Source organism: Macrobrachium nipponense, chromosome 2 (genome assembly GCF_015104395.2).
Source record: "Macrobrachium nipponense isolate FS-2020 chromosome 2, ASM1510439v2, whole genome shotgun sequence".
NCBI lineage: Eukaryota > Metazoa > Arthropoda > Malacostraca > Decapoda > Palaemonidae > Macrobrachium > Macrobrachium nipponense.
Genome location: NC_087201.1, coordinates 170,621,807 through 170,641,806, shown reverse-complemented (window position 1 = coordinate 170,641,806; position 20,000 = coordinate 170,621,807). Strand labels below are relative to the sequence as shown.

General features: G+C 37.2%; 1 protein-coding gene and 1 pseudogene across 1 annotated transcript in view; both read left to right on the top strand.

The window, feature by feature from the left end:
• The window catches only part of LOC135221375 (neuroligin-1-like), a 156,844-nt pseudogene extending 155,486 nt beyond the window's left edge, over positions 1–1,358 (top strand).
• A 691-nt stretch (positions 1,359–2,049) lies between these two features.
• LOC135221374 (uncharacterized) overlaps positions 2,050–20,000 on the top strand; it is a 42,576-nt gene continuing 24,625 nt past the window's right edge. Inside the window, exons 1-7 of the mRNA XM_064259173.1 lie at positions 2,050–2,258; positions 2,619–3,268; positions 4,881–5,078; positions 6,171–6,808; positions 7,537–7,694; positions 13,794–13,888; positions 18,776–19,082. Coding sequence (XP_064115243.1) covers positions 2,050–2,258; positions 2,619–3,268; positions 4,881–5,078; positions 6,171–6,808; positions 7,537–7,694; positions 13,794–13,888; positions 18,776–19,082 — 2,255 coding nt within the window. The remainder of the gene's footprint in view (positions 2,259–2,618; positions 3,269–4,880; positions 5,079–6,170; positions 6,809–7,536; positions 7,695–13,793; positions 13,889–18,775; positions 19,083–20,000) is intronic.

Genomic DNA, 20,000 nt, shown 5'->3' with positions numbered 1-20,000 from the left:
CTCTAAGAGGCGGAGGCGACGGTGGTCTGCTGCCTTATCGATAATACCAATATTAGGAATAATGTCCTTCCGAGTTATCCTGGTATTGTGGACGTTTTTGCATGATTATGGATGGCGCCTTCCTGAGCGTGGCAGGATATCCCTCTTGGAAAATCGCATCGTTGTCATACCAATGTAGGCGCCGGGGCATTCCCGGACAGGGCATTTGTATTGGAGGACAACGTTAGTTTTCTTGAGAGGGTCCTGCATCACAGGGGTTGGGTTGTTTTTCATAATCAGGCCACTGGTCTTCTTGCTTTTATAGTAATGATCAATTTACTTTTTTCGCAGGGTCCGTGGGGGAGACATTCCTTTCGATGATGTTACGAAGGGCTCGTTCATCCTCTTTGTATTTCTTGTGAAATGCTCCCTTGTAAAAGAGAGTGACGTCTTCAGGGCGACGGGGCGAGGCTCCTGCTGGTACCACTTATCGATGTTTCTGCGAATGGCTTTTTCGATGTGTCCCGGTTGGAATACCCGAGTTAAATTAGAACTTGGGCAACACGTTCTAATTCAGTGTGCGTGTCCTTCCACGAAGAGCAGTGTGAGAGAGCTCTCTTGATGAAGGCGCTGATTGCAGTGCGTTTGTATCTCTCTGGACACTCGCTCTCGCCGTTCAGGCACATGCCAGTTCGTGGGTGGGTTTCGTATACACTTGTGTTACGAAGCGTTCTTCTTGTTGCCCGACGAGAACGTCAAGGAAGGGGAGGCGACGGTCACGGCAATGCTCGATGGTGAAGTTGAGTCTGCTGTGTCGTGGAAGGCTTGTCGCAGGCGCTCTATTTCTTCCACCGTGTTGGCACTGATGAAGGTGTCGTCAATATATCGGACGTACATAGACGGTTTCTCGATGGTGGCGAATACCCGACGTTCCACAGTACCCATGTAGAAGTTCGCGAAAAGTACTCCGAGGGGAGAAACCCATCGCTACGCCGTCTTTTTGCGTGTACATATGGCCTCTGTGGGTACATATTTCAAGGAGTTTTTGGAGGGCATGCTCAGGAATGTTTAATGGGGGCGTGGAGTCGCTCTGTATACACGATCCAGAATTATCTGGATTGTTTCATCCACGGGACGTGTTAGAACGTGTTGCCCAAGTTCTAATTAACAACGGGTATTCCAACCGGGACATCGAAAAAGCCATTCGCAGAAACATCGATAAGTGTACCAGCAGGAGCCTCGCCCCGTCGCCCTTGAAGACGGGTCACTCTCTTTACAAGGGAGCATTTCACAAGAAATACAAAGAGGATGAACGAGCCCTTCGTAACATCATCGAAAGGAATGTCTCCCCCACGGACCCTGCGAAAAAAGTAAAATGATCATTTACTATAAAAACAAGAAGACCAGTGTGGCCTGATTATGAAAAACAACCCAGCCCCTGTGATGCAGGACCCTCTCAAGAAAACTAACGTTGTCTACCAATACAAATGCCCTGTCCGGGAATGCCCCGGCGCCTACATTGGTATGACAACGATGCGATTTCCAAGAGGATATCCTGCCACGCTCAGGAAGGCGCCATCCATAATCATGCAAAAAACGTCCACAATACCAGGATAACTCGGAAGGACATTATTCCTAATATTGGTATTATCGATAAGGCAGCAGACCACCGTCGCCTCCGCCTCTTAGAGGCCCTACACATCGGGAAGGAGAGACCCAGCCTTAACACCACTCAAGAGACTTCACTCCTCCCGACGGTGGCACGTAGGGCGCTGCCCGCCGGCACCATAGAGCCGATCGAACGGACCAATCAGGTGCCCCTGCCCAATACTATGCTCCAGTCTCCAGCGTCCGCACGCGAAGAGCAGTGCGAGCTTCCACCTCTGACTCAGGGACTTAATCCTCTGTTCAGCCAATGAAAACGCAGCGCCCATCAGACAGAGCACCTGGGACACAATAAATACCGCCGAACGACCCCATTCCCTTCAACGTTACACGTTACGTCATCCTTGCGCTATACTATTGGTCGTTATATAATCTCGAGCAGCTCGCTTTGTCGAAGTTAAAACGATGGCTGAAAAGCGGCCGTCGTCTCCTGGCTCCCAGCAGGGCGACCCGCCCCTCCTCGACGATCAGGGCTTCCAGAAAGTCCAGAAAAACGGAAAAAAAGCCCTCAATACCGTCATCGACCTTCCTACACTTTCGACGCCTCCAGCACCTACCATGACGACTCAGGCACTTCCTAGATTCAAGGCAACATCCCAAGAACACCAGACATCGTATGCGGCCGTCCTAGCACTGGAAAAAAAAATACCCCAATGCACAATCAAGCCGACCGAATCTGAAAGGGGAATTTATTATTACCCAACCCCGAACACAAAACAGTCAGCAGACCTACCTGAAAAACGATCCCTTATGCCTCCTATTGGACCAGTGATAAGACAACGAAAGCAATGATTGCAAAGTCCCGAAATATCGTGACTATCGAACGGATTCTCGAAGTACCAGGCGTAGTTGACTGCTTCACGTTGCAAGTGAAAAACAGAGATGGAACTGAAGAAGAAACCCAAAAAGTCGAAGCTACGTTTAGAGGCAAAATTCCAGACTTCATCAGCCTTGGGATCCTCGGAAACTATAAGACCGAAGCCTTTATCCCCGAACCTCTCAGGTGTTTCAAGTGCCAGAGGTTTGGGCATCACAGGAGAGAGTGCACGGCTCAGCATGTCTGTGGAATCTGCAGCCAGAAGCATGAGACCGACGTTTGCCTCAACAAATTCAAGGCAAAAGGCCACACTGTTGCCCGATGCCCAAACTGCCATCAGTCTCATCATGCATGGTTCAAGGGGTGCCTGTCAGACTGGAAAAAATCTGGAGGATGAAGGGCACTTTCCCCACCGCCAGCAAGACCTCGAGAACGACAACCATCGCCCTCAAGAACGACCACCATGTCAACCACGTATCGATCCAAGAACTAACCGACCACCTCCACCACAAGCTCCTCAAACCTTCCCCTGCAGAACACCCCAAACCTCGTCATTATATCCCAAACCCCTCATCCTTTCCTTCCCTCCAACCTCCAATTCCCAAACCCCTTCCACCCCCCCGACCCCTAAGGATATTCCCTCAACCCCTCAGTCAATCCCCCCAACCCATCAGGTTATTCCCACCAGCCTTCGCATCGCCGACGACGTCGACCTCCTGCTCGTGTTGAAGCAGGAACTCAGACAGAACAACCAAAACAACCAGTTGAAGATATGCAGGTCGAGACAATCACAGAAGCTCCCGCTTTGTATGCCGAAGCTGGAACACAAACAGAGGAGTTCCCAGTTAAGCAAGACATGGAATCCAGACCTGCAAACGAAACTCAGATCAGTCGCTCTGGAAGTGAATTCCGTTCGTAGGAGAACAAGGAATTCACAAGCTCCTGATGACCATTGATGAATTCAGTGACTTTACTTAAATAGAGCTCTCGCCGATAATCGCTACTTTAATGAACGACTTTTTGGGAGAGATCTTCGAAGAAGCCCTCAATTTTGAGATACTCCCTTCCAGATGACTTCCTCCAATCAGAATTTCGTTTCAGGACTCCTGAACAGCATATAATTTATTGAGCTATAGAACGATCATCAAACTGTTTCTCTGAGCTCGTCCACGTTCTGTTGGACCTAGAGAGCAGTCTCCCAGATGACCTCCTTCGTGAGAAGTGCTTTGTGTTTGTAGCATAACTGCTTTTTCTTTTAACTAAACAATCCTCCTTTTCCCCCTCCGTTTTTTCGGCCGCCTAAAGTCTAACGACCGAATATTTCAACTGTACTCAACTACCGCTTAGCTGTTGTTTAACTTTATTTTGCTTTCTCTAGAACTATAATATTTCGTCTCGCCGAATCTCATTACTAACGATCGGTGCTCTTATTCTAATTTCTCGTAAGTGAAATATGGTACTTGAACTCATAGATTAATGTGCTTTTTTTTTTCCGTTTTCTACGACTATAAACATTTCGATTTCATTACTGGCTATCTCCGACTCGCCAGACTCGCTACTATCGATCTTTATCTTCTACTAATGGGTACCTTAGGGTTTAAAGGGGTTTGTAACCTTGCCTGTTCACCTTTCCTTTCCTTTCAAATCATACCATTTCACATGCATAACCCATAGAATCATAAATAAGGCTCACCTCATATCCAAAAATTAAAAATCAACCTTTCCACATCCAAAAAATTCAAATGACCTACGGGCTGCTCTATGAGCAAGAGCCCGTGCTGGCATAAAGCCAGCTTAATCCTAAAACAACAAACAACCCATTCCAATCAGTTCACGCTCACCTTTCCTTGAAAATGAACCGATGATACGGTTGGAAACGTTGGAATTCCATTACTAAGATTTGTTAATCACTTTTGTTATCATAACAATAAATTAGTATTTTTAGAAACATTTCTTTAACCAAGATATGAACATCGGCCAGCTATTAGCCAAATATCAGCCCTGATGAGAAGAGAATAATAAGAAAGAATTGAAAGACCATATATAAAAATCAATTCCACTGATGCTGCCATCATCTTAACAAAACATGTTTAAGAGAGGGTCTCCTACCTTCAAATAAAATAATAATAATAATATTCTTTGGAAGATTGAATTTTCAAGTCAGTGGTCCTGTTGTGAGTTTGTTCCTAATGAAAGGGGTTCGCCATCTGAATAATAATAATAATAATAATAATAATATTCATGGAAGCTTGAATTTCAAGTCAATGGCTCCTCTGGTGGGCGTGTTCCATATGAATAGGGTTCACCTTCTGAATGATAATAATGATAAATAAAATTCCGTCTGTTAGCACATCCTAGATTGATTTTGCTTACCTCTCAAATCTTATCATGAAGTTAAAAGTCCCAATGTGCTCCGCAGGTTTCCTCAACACCTACGGAGGAGGGGTGGGCGGAGTGGTCAGCAACTTCGCCCTTCTAGACCAAATCGCCGCCCTGAACTGGGTAGCCGAAAACATCGCCCAGTTCAACGGCGACCCAGCCCGGGTGACTCTCTTCGGGCGTGATACTGGAGCCGCTTGTATCTCATACCTCATGGAAAGCCCTATTGTGCCTCCTGGTGAGTAGATTGATTTTGTTGTTTGTGTTGGTTCAGAAAGAGATGGATAATTTGAGATAAACAGATTCCATGAGGAAACAAGAGGAGCTGAAACTATCCTCGTGTAGCATCGTTGGTTAAGAAAGAAAAACAGATTCCTTGAGGAAACAAGTGGAGCTGAAACTGTCCTCGTGTAGCTTCGTTGACTAAGAAAGAGAATGTATTCCATGAGGAAACAAGAGGAGCTGAAACTGTCTTCGTAAAGTTTCGTTGGCTGAGAAAGAGAGCGGATTCCATGAGGAAACAAGAGGAGCTAAATTTGTCTTTGTGAGGATTGTTTTGATTGAGAAAGAGCGGATTCCATGAGAAAACAAGAGGAGCTGAAACTGTCTTCGTAAAGTTTCGGTGGGTAAGATAAAGAAAGATTCCATGAGGAAACAAGAAGAGCTGAAACTTGTCTTCGTAAAGCTTCGTTGGCTGAGAAAGAGAACAGATTCCTTGAGGAAACAAGGGGAGCTAAAATTGTCTTTGTGAGGATTGTTTTAGTTGAGAAAGAGAATGGATTCCATGAGGAAACAAAAGGAGCTGAAACTGTCCTCGTGTAGCTTCATTGGATGAGAAAGAGAACAGGTTCTATGAGGAAACAAGTGAAGCTAAAATTGTCTTTGTGAGGATTGTTTTGGTTGAGAAAGAGGATAGATTCCATGAGGAACATAGAAGAACCGAAGTTTCGAAAATGGGTGATCTTCTAATACGTTATACATATGTTAGTGTGGATCGCATTTGTTTGATTAAACATTATAAAAAAGTTATGAATTTTGTCACTTATTAAGGGTATGAATAACTCTATCTTAAGAATGGGATTAACAATAAGTTATTTTTTTATTATATTGCATCAAATCAGTGACTAAAATTTCGTTAATTATTTTTTACTGTTGTTGCCCAAAGGAATCTGTTGCATGCTAGCAGACTCTCTCTCTCTCTCTCTCTCTCTCTCTCTCTCTCTCTCTCTCTCTCTCTCTCTCTCTCTCTCTCTCTCTCCAAATATATGAGAGAGCAAGTGTCTGCGTTTATACAAACATAAATCGTCATAATGGCCATTTCCTTCGACAGGACTCTTCCAGCGGGTAGTATTGATGTCCGGCTGGTCAGGATGCCCCTGGTCCCAAGTCCCAGCCCCTTTGAGCATAACCCTCCGGCTGGCAGTAGCCGCCGGCTGCCCAGTGCCGGACGACCCTTCCGCCACTCACCCGCGCACCGTTGCCTGCCTGAGGGCCGCGCCCCTTGAGGCTCTGATGAGCGCTGCCAGAGAGGTCGAGACGGCGGCCTTCATGCCGGCCTGGGGCCCGAGCGAAGACGGGGTGGTCGTCTCCAAGGGCCGGAGAGGGTCGTCGCTGAGCCGGCAACCCGTGGAGGTCGTCATAGGGTACACGCCGTGGGAGGCGTGGTCGTGGCTCGGGGAAGGGCTCATCAGCAACGGCGTGGACGACCGCACCTTCGAGAGGGTCGCTCGGACGTGGGTGAGGAACACCCGTCACCATCACCTGAGGGAGGTGCTGGCGGCGGCGCTGCAGGAGTACACGGACTGGACGGCCGTGACGCCGGGACCCCTGGCGCGGAGGGACTTGCTCCTGCACCTTCTGGGGGACGCGGGGGTCATCGCGCCCTTGCATCAGGCGGCCGACGCCCTCGCCCGCCACACCAAGGTCTTCATGTTCTTGTGCGATCTGGGGAACAGAGTTCCTGGACAGGTGAGGTTTTGAAGACGCTTGACATTTTCGAAGTTCAAATTGATTTCACATTTTTCAAGTATTCAATTTTAATTTTATCCAATTGTTATTTTTTTTCTAATAAAAATGAAGTTTTTGAGCTTTCATATTTTTCAAGCATCAAATTATTAATTTATTTTTCAATAAAAACGCTGTTTTTAAATTAGCATACATTATCAATTATACTTATTCCAAAGTTCTAATTGCTTTCATATTTTTCAAGCATCTAATTATAATTTTTGTATATTTTGACTAATAAAAAAGGAAATTTTATTTGGTAGATAAGGTATGTTATCATTCCTAAAGTTCAAATTCCGTTCATGTGTTTCAATCATCCAATTATTTTGATATTAATTTTGAAATTAATGAAAATCCAATCTATTTTTTTAGCATACTTAGATCTATGATATTTAAATCATTTATATAATTTCTATTCATTCTGATACTGAAGTACCTTTTGACTATTGTTTAAGGAAGTAACCAGCTACATATTGATACAAGGGTTTACTGAAATCCACGAAAAAATATATATATATTATTTACATGCTTCTACTTACGGAGCTAAAATATTTATATAATTCCTATTTAATCATATATAGAAGAACCTTTTTTCCACTGATAACGACATTATTTTTTGTATTAAATCCATCTAGCAAATTCAAAGCATCACAAGTCTGACGCTTTCTTCTGTACACAATTTACCCCAACAGATCCAGGCGCCCGGATGGGAACTCGGCTTGATATGGGGCACGGGGCTTAGTGACGTCACGGAGTCTCCTGGGGCGCCTTCCCCGCCCATAAAGGTTCCTGCGCTGACGCAGCTCTCCGAGGACTTCATCACATTATTGACGAATTTCGCCAAGTCAGGGTAAGTCTCCCCTTATGTCAATTTCAAGTTTTTTTTTTTTTTTTACCAAAATCGAGTCGTCATTCAGTTATATCTATAAAACTCTTGGTAAACTGTAATAATAATTAATGTTCTAAGTAGAGTCTGTCTCTGTTTCGACTTTTTCGACTTGTCATTCGGTTATATCTATAAAACTCCCCTTGTAATGTTCTGTAATAATTTTAATTAATGTTTCTAAAGGTAAGAGTCTGTCTGTTTTCAACTTTTCGACTTATCATCTAATAACTCTTTTGTTATCTGTAATAATTAATTAATGTCTAAGGTTTTTTTTTTTTTTTTTTTTTTAAAGAGTCCATTGTCAAAATTGGTTCCAACTTTTCCGGACTTATTTCCATTTTCATTAATTCTCTATAAAATCTTGGTATCGTAATTATAATTAATCCTTTAAGTAGATTATGTCTCTACATCGACTTTTTCGACCTGTCATTCAGTTTATCTCTATAGAACTCTATCTGTAATAATGATTAATGTTCTAAGTAGAATCTGTCTAGATTTTGAACCTTTTCATATCTGTGAATAAGGGTCAGAATAGAATGATAACAAGTACATGACTCAAGAGGTACCTTTACCTGAAGCCATCGAAGTATCGAAACAAATATTAATTTCTAGATTCTAGATTTATTTCTATGGTGAATTGCAAAGAAACGCACAAATCCCCTAAATCCCTTTGGGGAATTATATATATAGGGGATATATATATATATATATATATATATATATATATATATATATATATATATATATATATTAGCTGAAGGCACCAAGTACTATCGCGTATCTAATACATCTTCAGGGCACAAAGTAATACAGAGCACAGTACGAATGAGCAAGAAAAGCTCTCACAGAAGCAAAGTGAAGAAAAAAAATGTATGAATGGTCATTACAAACAGAAACAATATTCGTCCAGATCAACTAACTATTCAACACCCCAACATACATACATACATACATACATACAATACATACATACTACATACATACATCCATACATACATACATACCATACCATACAATACATACATACATACATACATACATACATACATACATGTATTTATGTGCACACATTTCACAAACAGAAGCACAAAAGTTAATGTATGCAAAAGTGCTCATCTGACGAATAATAATTATAATTATTAGAGTTCAGGGCGGGAGACGAAAACATTAAAATGAAAACATTCTTATGCAGCATTTGCAATAACTCTGACCATTATTGCGCTTTTTCATGCTCGGTAAAGCCTGTGTGTGGAATTTGCATGATTAATAAGATCTGGGGAAAAATGTGAATTGAATGGGAAAAGTAGCTTTTTATATAATTCCCAAATACATGAGGGTGGAATTTCAGATGCAAGGATGTCTAGAAAGTAGCTTTTATAATAATTCCCAAATACTGGAAGGTGGAATTTCAGATGCAAAGATGTCGAGAAAAGTAGCTTTTTATAATAATTCCCAAATACTGGAAGGTGGAATTCAGATGCAAGGATGTCGAGAAAAGTAGCTTTTGATAATAATTCCCAAATACTGGAAGGTGGAATTTCAGATGCAAGGATGTCGAGAAAGTAGCCTTTGATAATAATTCCCAAATACTGGAATGTGGAATCTCTGATGCAAGGATGTCTTCATTGTTAATATTTGTTTAAAATTTTATATTTAATGAATAAAAGAAGAATTAGGAAAATGCACTGAGAGACTTACTTATTATGTAAATACTGGTCTTGTCGATATACGTGAAAAATCCTGGCCTATATTTCAAGTGCTAGTAAACTTATACCATTTCATTTTCATTTTCATATCAGCAACATTTGACTCTACTTAAAATTTGGTACCTTCTCGGAATATCAAATCAGATGACTCTGTAAACTAACTACTGAAAAGTGCCATTTTACTGAATAGTTAAGAGGGCACACACTACTTAAGGAGTCTGTTGTCTTATATTACAGAAAGGAAACAAAATTATATATCCCAGCAAAGAGACTAGCTTGTGCGATGATGTGAAACACAAAAGTAGCTGTTTCTGCATTCGACCAAATCAGTAAACTTGAATGGAATAAAGAAATAAATAGATAAATACTCTGTATATAAATACGTAATAGATAATCAAAAGATAAATAATAAGTTTTGAAGTTTTATTCCAACTCTCATTACCAGATATTTAAAAACGCATAATTTTTAAAAAATTTACTTTCACAGATAGCGATCACGTAAGGTCTGTTTACACTCTTGCAATTTACTATTATGTTGATTTCAGAAAATGAAAGGAGGTTTGTCATTTTATTACAACTCTCATTCCCGGATTATTTATTATTACCATTTCATTAGATGAAACCTATTCACATGGGACAAGCACACCAAAGGGGCTAATATTGACTTGAAATTGAAGCTTCCCAAGAATGTTGGTTTCAACCTCCCACTGCTGAAGACCCCAAACTGCAGCAGCAGTAACTGGTCATTACATAGAACCAGTGATTATTCCATTACCATGGGGGTGGGGAGACGCGAACCTGCTACATCTGAGTGACATACCACGATACTAACCATTATACGAGCAGGAGCAGATTAGAATTGTGCGAAATATGACTTTATTATGCAGGTAACTATTACTTCCTGGTTTTTTTTCCATCTGTCCCCATCCCCCACCTGGTGTTTTTTGTCATGGTAAACCCTGGCGTCCCCGGGCCTTAGGGAATAGTTTACATTCAGCTTACATTCAACGATTATAATAATATCCTATTTCGAATATAGAGGGTGTAATTCGCATACAGTAAATTATTAAAACACTTTTCAGTTGCAAATGTACACCCAGATATCCTTTTATTTACCTAAAACTTGCACATAGCGTAACTATCTAAAGCCCGGGACGCGGTGTTACCATACAAAAACATCACAGGCGGATGGACAAATGAAAAAAAACAGAGTATAGTGATCATAATATAAAGTCTGCTCCAAACCTTGCATTCTTCGGTTATGTTCAGCGCCTCATTCTCTCGGTAGCTGAAATCAGCCTTGCCACACAATTGCACGGGCCTAAAAGCCTTTCCCTGATTATCATCTACCTTTATAACTTCGCTTGCGAATAAAACTTTCGCCATTAAACTCGAGAATCTATCCCAGTCATCAGGGCAACTACTACTCTTCAAGGGACCATGATGAAAATGTGACACGAAACTTTGCCAATAAAAACTTCCAGAGGCAAATTCTGGCTTTGTAAGAAGAAGAAGAAGAAGAAGGAGAAGAAGAAGAAGAAGAAGAAGAAGGAGATGCGTGCGCTCAAGAAGCTCTTTCGTCTCCAAGTTTGTTGCTATGCGATCTCATTGTCGTTCGAAGGGGAAAATTGTGTATACTATATGCGTAGTTTTACATTTTTATTATTAAATTTTTTTAAGAAAATATATTTTTAAACCGGTCATTTACAAATTTAGTTTAATATTCCACTCGGTTTGGTAATCGAGTACCGCCAGATATTTGACTTAGAAATTCACCAAATAAAAAAAGTTATACTATTTTGAAATTTATTTTACATTTCAATTAGTTTGTTAAAAGTGGAAATACACTTTTCCTTTATTAATTAGGCATATGACTATTTCCTGCCCCTGTTTCCTTCAAAAACCTGAGATTTCAGTTTTCATAACGTAACTTGATATTGTAGTAATCCCATTATGCAATTCATCGCAAAATATCTAAAGTAATGTCATATTTCTAAAAAAAAAAAAATATTTCGAAATGAGATAATCTTGTGCATAACCCGCGAGTATTTCTATGATAAATCATGAGAAGTGTCAAAATAAACCAGGATAAGACTTAAGATAATTTTACCATTACGTTATCAAAATAAGATATGAATTTCTTCATATTACAAAGTGTCAGGTATGAAGGAATTTCTTCTCCCAAATACACGAAAATTCTAGTCTGGATCTTTATTACTCAAGTTTTCGTTTTTGTGGAACACCTCAGTGGATTATGTATCTAAATCATCACAGTAATTTGTGTTTATGTGGAACCCAACATGACGATTATGGATCTAAGTCATCCATAATAATTTGTGTTTATGTGGAATACTTCATGACGATTATGGCTCTAAATCTTGCCTAATAATAATTTGTGTTTATGTGGAACACTTCATGACGATTATGGAAATAAATCGTCCATGATCATTTTTGTTGCTTAAATGGAACATTTCATGACGATTATGGATCTAAATCATCCGAAATAATTTGTCGTTTGTGCGGAACACTTTGTGACGATTATGGATCTAGTAAATCATCCATGATAATTATTTCTCGTTTATGTGGAACACTTCATGATGATTATGGATCTAAATCATTCATAATTTGTTGTTTAAGTGGAACATTTATAGACGATTATGGATCTAAATCATCCATAATAATTTTTAATATGTGTGGAACACTTCAATGGATTATGCATCTATATCATCTGTAATAATTTGCCGTTTAAATGGAACACTTCATGACGATTATGGATCTAAATATTCCACAATTATTTGTCGTTTATGTGGAACACTTCATGACGATCATAGGTTATTAAGCGGAACACTTTGTGACGATTATGGAACAAAATCATCCACAATAAGTTTTCGTTTATGTGGAACGTTTCAGTGGATTATGTGTAAATTATCAGCAAAACTTTGCCGTTTAAGTGGAACATTTCATGACGAATATGGACAATGGAATATACATCTAAATATTCCATAATAATTTAGCTGTTATGTGGAACACCTCTGTGGATTATGTATGTAAATCCTCATCAGTAATAATTTGTCGTTTATGTGGAACACTTCATGACGATTATGGATGAAAATCGTCCATAATTACATACAGAATATAATAGATCTTCAGAAAAAAATGCGAATTTAATCATTAGATCCAAAATATTTATCCTCACGTATCCAGTTCTAATTCAAGAACAATTGATACCTCACTTGAAAGAGAGATTGAGAGAAAAAAAAGCAAACGGAATATCCTTTTGACTCACGGCCCGTGGGGGTTAGGGGGGTTGGGGAAAGGAAGGTCATAAAAACCCCGGGCTCCCAGAAGTAAATCTTGTGTGAGAATGGTCCTTTCATCCCCAAATTCCGTAAAATCATTGCTCTTGCCATTGCCAATACTGGCTGTGAGCCAGGACAAAGCGTTTTCTTTAGAAATTCCTGCAAAAAAAAAAAAAAAAAAAATCCAGATCTAGTTTAAGTCACAATCGCCCTAATATTTTTTCCTTTCCAGAGTTTAGATCAAGTCAGAATCGCACAACCAAGTCATACATTTCCGTTCGGCTGCAAAAGGTTGATTTGATTTACCTTGGCGAGGATTTCTGTATTGTCAAATATACTGCGAGATTACTCGACAGATAGACGAGTCATGCTCTGTTGTAAATTTCGAATTCAACTGCTAGAGCTGTAATATTAACAGAGTATACGTCTCTCTCTCTCTCTCTCTCTCTCTCTCTCTCTCTCTCTCTCTCTCTCTCTCTCTCACACACTTTATATATATATATATATATATATATATATATATATATATATATATAATATATATATATATATATATATATGTATATATAATATATAATATAGATATATATATATATATCTATATATATATATATAATATATATATATATATATATATATATATATATATATATATACATATATATATATATATTATATATAGATATATATATATATATATATATATATATATATATATAGATATATATATATATATATATATATATATATACATACATTATATACACTATTTATTTATTAATTTACAGAAAGATAGAGAGAGAGAGAGAGAGAGCGAGAGAGAGAAAGAGAGAGAGAGAGAGTAGAGAGAGAGAGAGAGAGAGAGCTTCCTCTCTTCTGACCCTTTAAGAATAAACAAGCTATACAGATACCAACTTTAACATCCATTACGAAAACGATAAACCTCTTTTAACACATTCCTTATATAAATGATCATCTTGAGCACCTCTGTAGGAAATAATTCCCCGAAGAAAAAATTACCTCCTGTATTATCATGACGTTTTGTTTATCATTCACAGGGACCCCAATCTACCCAGAGAATCGCCCTCGCCCGGTTTTGCAGCTGTGGCCTGGCCCAGATATATCCCGGAGTCAAGAAAATACCTCAGGATCGGTGAGACTCTTGGATCTGTGAATTTGGTGTATGGCCTCTTTTCTCTAAATACAACCTTATTGGGTTTACCCGTGCGTGCGTGTTTACGACTCACTGGGTTTGTGTGTGTGTGCGAATGTGTATTTGTGTATTGCTTATTGGCAATCTTGTGTATTTATGTTTGTGTGTATGTGCAATTTTACATTTCCTTTAGATATTCTTCTGCAAAAGCTTTCATTTTTTATTTTGTTTCTATTTAGAATTTTGACTTTTGTAGTCAGTTTGCCCCTTAAATATTATTATTATTATTATTATTATTATTATTATTATTATTATTATTATTTATTATTATTATTATTATTATTAATTATTATTATTATTATTATTGATTAATTTGTATTTGCACACTTTCCTTGCAAATGGCTTATAAGGGATATCATTTCCACAGACCAATGTATATCATCATTTGTGTTTCAAAGGTTATTTTTATTTTTTAAACACTGAATTATATAATGGGCTTAATCAGTGCAGAGTTCCTCCATTGCTTAGCTTTTAAAGCAAACATAAAGTGATCAGAGTAATGCTAATATCAACATATATTAATTATTTATTTAAATTTATTTATTTGTTTGTTTTTATCAATAGCCATGGCATAGAGGACGCAGTGACGTCAGGAAATGATTATGTAATAAATTATTGCGCGATTCGACGAGTAGAATCAATGCTTTGAATGCTTGTGAATATGCGTCCTAGAAATATCAGTCAATATGTGAAATCGTCTTGCATGGAAAATCTGACGGTAATGAGATCACAAGCACTACTTAACGATCAAATTAAAATTTTAATGGCGCTATTAAGTCTTAGTTTAATTTCAATTTGAAAAGCTTTTCCTAAAACATTAATGGTGGAAAGTGTGCCGTTATTGTTTGGGGAAGAAATGATAAATTCATTCAGAGGGAAATTGTTTTATTGTAACGGAGGAGTGTTTGAAGATAGACTCTAAGAAAAGCGACCCAAAACAGTAATTGGTTGGGTGACGAAATGAGATATTTAAGGAGGTAAGTTGATCATAAAAGAAAAGTATTAATGATGAAAAGAGGGGATATATTTGAGCTAGTGCATTACGAACAAGAAATTGTTCCTTAAGAAAGCAATTGAAATATCGGTAAATAAATAGATTTTATATTAAAATTTACAAATGGTAGTGTTCTGTACGAATTAAATGCAATCTTGTGTCAATGGAGACAAACGCATTACTAATATGCAACAATTCACCTCGTATTATAATAATATGCTTATATTATTACCTATGTATTCATAGAATCTGAATTTATCTTTTTTATCCTATCCTAATAAGTTATCTTATCTTACTCTTTTTCCTATTATTCTCTGTATTTTTTTTTCAAATGAACAGCATAGCCTGTGGAAGCTTGAACTTCAAGTCAAAGGCATCTGTGGACTTCCTCCTTATGACTAGGGTTTATATTCTGAATAACAACAACAACAACAACAATAATAATAATAATAATAATAATAATAATAATAATAATAATAATAATAATAATAATAATTAAAGTAGGTTTTATGTAAAAAAACGTGGTATTTGTCATATTGAATATATTATACAAAATGCAGTACAAATTAGATTTTAAACATAATTAAAAAAAAGATACTATTTAACTCATTCTAGATTCCTCTTGCTCAGAATGAGTTATTTGTATATATTGTCGATTGGGCTTAAGATCCAGTTTGTACTGCATTTTGTATAGTATATTCATTTTGGCAAATACCACGTTTTTTGACATGAATCCCCATTGGTGTTTTAATAGCCAATTTGAGCACGGAAGAAAAGTCCGTAATGAGAAGAATAGAGAAACCTCTATACAAAATAAACTCGGCTAAAATAGGCATTATTTTCAGTAAAACCTGTATTTTAATGAAGGTCTTCTTCTCGTAAATAATGATGATGATAATAACTTATAATAATAAAAATAATAATAATACCAGATTTTGTAGCGTAATAATAATAATAATAATAATAATAATAATAATAATAATAATAATATACCAGATTATGTAGCGTTCCTAATTATTATGAACAGAAAATGGATGGCTCAAGAATAGAAGAGCGAGTTGACAGTTGACAATGCTAATGGAACCGATTCTGGAAGAGATAAAAAGAACAATTAAGCTGTTGAAGAATAGAGAGGAGGCAGAAGCTGAGGGATGAGGGAAAGGGAGGGGGGGGGGGGGTGAGAGAGGCAGGGGTGTGGTGCGGAGGTGGGGAAGGCTTGTGGGTGTTCCAAGTGAGAGGGCCGATGAATGGTGATAATTATTGTGCCACTGAGTGGGCTAGCTCTGTTCTGTAAGACGTGCTTGGAAGTGAAGTGGTTCTGAAACAAGGGAGTGGAAGGGCATATTATTCATCTCTTGTTTTTTTTGTTTTTTTTTTGGATGATGTTATTTATGTGTATATGGCTTTTTTTGTGTTGTTATTTAACAATATAAAAATTTTGTAAATTTTATGGCTTGTTTTGTGTTGTTATTTAAACAATCTAAATAATTTTGTACATTTTATTCGTATTTTTATTTGAATTTTGTTATTTTTTTAAAGACTTTCATTTTAAATTTTATTATTTTTTAGACGAACGAGATAGTGGCTGCTGTTATTAAGTGTTGATAAGTGGCATATATATATATATATATATATATAATAATATATATATATATATATATATATATATATATATATATATATATATATATATATATATGGATTAATACATTTATTTTTAAATAATATTTAAAAAATAGTGGAATCCAACATAGAACAATTATCAGTACATTTAGTGAATAATTGTGAATGGATTGAATAATTTTTTTATGTTAGACTGAATTATTTTTAATTACTTTTTTAATAAATCTATTAATGCTTAAGTTCTCCGTGTTAAAAATGTCCACAAAAGGAATCATTATTCTCTCTCTCTCTTCTCTCTCTCTCTCTCTCTCTCTCTCTCTCCCCTTTGTGAGTCTGTGAGTGTACCTGGCTAATTGATAATTTATGCACGAACTCTGCAATGATTTGCTTCAAAAGCCTGTATTATATTATTTGAACTGGTGTTAGATCAGAACGCGAAATACTTTACTAATGAAATGAGGTATAAAATACGGAGATTAATACTCGACATTTTCAGTAATGACGTAAATTGCTGTAGAAAATTATTTAAAATCTGTTTATTGCTTAATGCAGTTTAAAATACAGTCAGGGTTATACATTTTTAAGCAACTTGAATGATAGCGCCTAACTTTTGTTAAAATCAAAGCGGACTTTCATTCAATCAGGGGTAAATGCTCTAAAAAAAATCAGTGACGTAGAATTGGTTTTTAGTTACAGATGTTCGCTCCAGAAATCATTGAAATTAACTGCATTGACTTAAATATTTGCTATTTAAACCGATTCTAATTCCATTTGTTTTTTGGAAATGTAGAGAAATATCAAAAAACGAAAGTTGGATGCTATAAATGAATGGAAATTTGCACTGATACAAAGTAAACAAAACCTAATTAAACATTGTAGAGGAAAATCGTAGACGACCAGTGTCGTGAAGAATGCAACAGACCAAGTCGCTGAAACTCAGATATGGTAGACGTTCTTTAAAAGAATATCTAACCAAGACTGTAAAACGCTGAGCGTGAAACCATAAAAACGAGGCCTCTGGCAATATGCACAAGCAAGAACTTCAAGAGGTTTATGGACGCCAGAAATATCTCTTTAGAATTCAGCGTCTGGTTTTCACATCACTTCTGAGCGCCAGATAAACTAGGGATGGAGACGGCTTGAAATAAATAGTAGTCCTTTTTTTTTGTGGGGGAGGGGGGTAACAGTATTGAAAATATTTTCCAAAGGACCAGGAAGCTATTATTTCTCTATAATAAATAGTCCTATTTTTTTGTAGGATAACAGTAGTCCTTAATTTGTTTTATGATGAGCAAGCTATTATTTATCTGTAATAAGTAGTCCCTTTTTCTTACTTATGATGAGAATAGTCTAAATGTTTCACTATAATGAGAGTAAGATATTATTTCTCTTCAATAAATAGTCTTTTTATGATAACAATAGTGCAATTGTTTTTTAAGGACAGGAAACTATTATTTTTTTAATAAATAGTTTTTTTATGACAGTAGTATAAATATTTATTTAAAGGGACAGTCAGCTGTTACTTCTTTAAAATAAATAGCTTTTTTATGATGACAGTAATATGAATTTTTCGTTAAAGGGACAGGAAGCTATTATTGATTTTATAAATGCAGCATTGACAATGTTTCTTTCTAAGGACAAATGCCTATCAATTCTTTGTAATTAAACAGCTTTTTTTATAATAACAGCTAGTGCAAATGTTTCTTTGCAACGGCAGTACGCGAACCATTTCTTGTTAAAGACAAGAAAGCAATTCATGACTTACATTACTGTTAACTTCCTTGTGAAATGCTTTATTTTAAGTGGACTAAATATTTCCTCTAGAAGATAAAAATTCTTAACGCAACTGTTTGTCCGTGGTTCTGCTTGTGAGACTAGAGAACTTTATCTTTTTTTATTTACCTCCAACTGAATAACTGTAGGAAATTGTACATCATTTCTCTCATCCTCTGTTTATCAATTTCTATTTCTCTCTCTCTCTCTCTCTCTCTCTCTCTCTCTCTCTCTCTCTCTCTCTCTCTGTCTTTATTATTGTGTACCTCTCTGTCTTTCCCTGCCACTTTGTCTTTTATTCCTGTCAGTGAGACTAAAGAAATTCACCAAGTTTATTCACATCCAACAGAATAACTGTCTCTCATTCTCTTTCATTTCTCAGCATTTCTGTCACTCTCTGTCTCTCACTATCTCATCTCCATCCCCCCCTCCACCAGGTGTTCCCCCAACCGTCGGGTCACAGTACCGCGCCCACCAACTCGCCCTGTGGACATGGCTGGTTCCAGAACTGGAGGCGGCTGGAAAGTCCTACCCTCCAGACCCCAACTCCTGGGAATTGAGCACAGACCCTAATCTCTTTTACGGCGTTGTGAAGCCTCCAGACCCCTGGATCTTTCTCCAGCCCAATACTACGACCACCACCACTACAATTAGTTCAGTGGCCACCACTCCTATCACTCCCAGTCCGAAACCCACCAAACCGACGGTCACCACTACGTTAGCCTTGTCGCCTACAGTTACGAGGTTAGTCTTAATTTTTTTGTAATTATTTAAACTTTTTTTTTTTTCATTTCGGTTCCAACAGTGTATAAAGAGTTTTTAACATTGGGCTGACGTCGTATTTTCTGGTTTCTTTTAATGGATTTATATATATAGATATATATATATATATATATATATATATATATATATATATAATATATATATATATACATTAATGGGAGGTACCAGGTACCAGTGTGGCGTATAAATATTATTGGATATAAAATAAGAGTACATATTATATATATATATATATATATATATATATATATATATATATATATATATATATATATATATGTGTGTGTGTGTGTGTGTGTGTGTGTGTATAGCATTTATATATATATATATATATATATATATATATATATATATATATATATATATATATATATATATATATATATATATATGAAGATAAAAGGCCCATCAAAACACTATTTGAACGTTGCAACCATATCTTTCGAGTAATACCTTCTGTTACCCAGTTCACAGGTAAAATATATGGTTGCAACGTTCAAACGGTGTTTTATGGACCTTTTATCTTATTCATTTATAACTCTTTGGGTATTTTAAACACGGATTGAGAGAGAAGAGAGGAGGGGGAGGAGAGGGAGAAAGAGAGGAAGGAGAGAGAGGAGAGACGAGAGAGAGAGAGAGAGAGAGAGAGAGAGAGAGAGAGAGGCATCTTTATGGCCAGTGAACTTTGTATTGTCTGCAACTATTTCCACAAACTAATTGCAGTTTGCGAAAAAAAGGCCGGATAAGATTTCTTGTTTTTATCCGGAATTTCTCAGGTCATATCGGATTCCAGTTTTTTTTTTTTTTTTATCCTCTCCCTGGAAAAATGTCTGCGTCAATTCTAGTGTTTTGGGGGAAGGTAAGTCTCAAGCGTTTTCT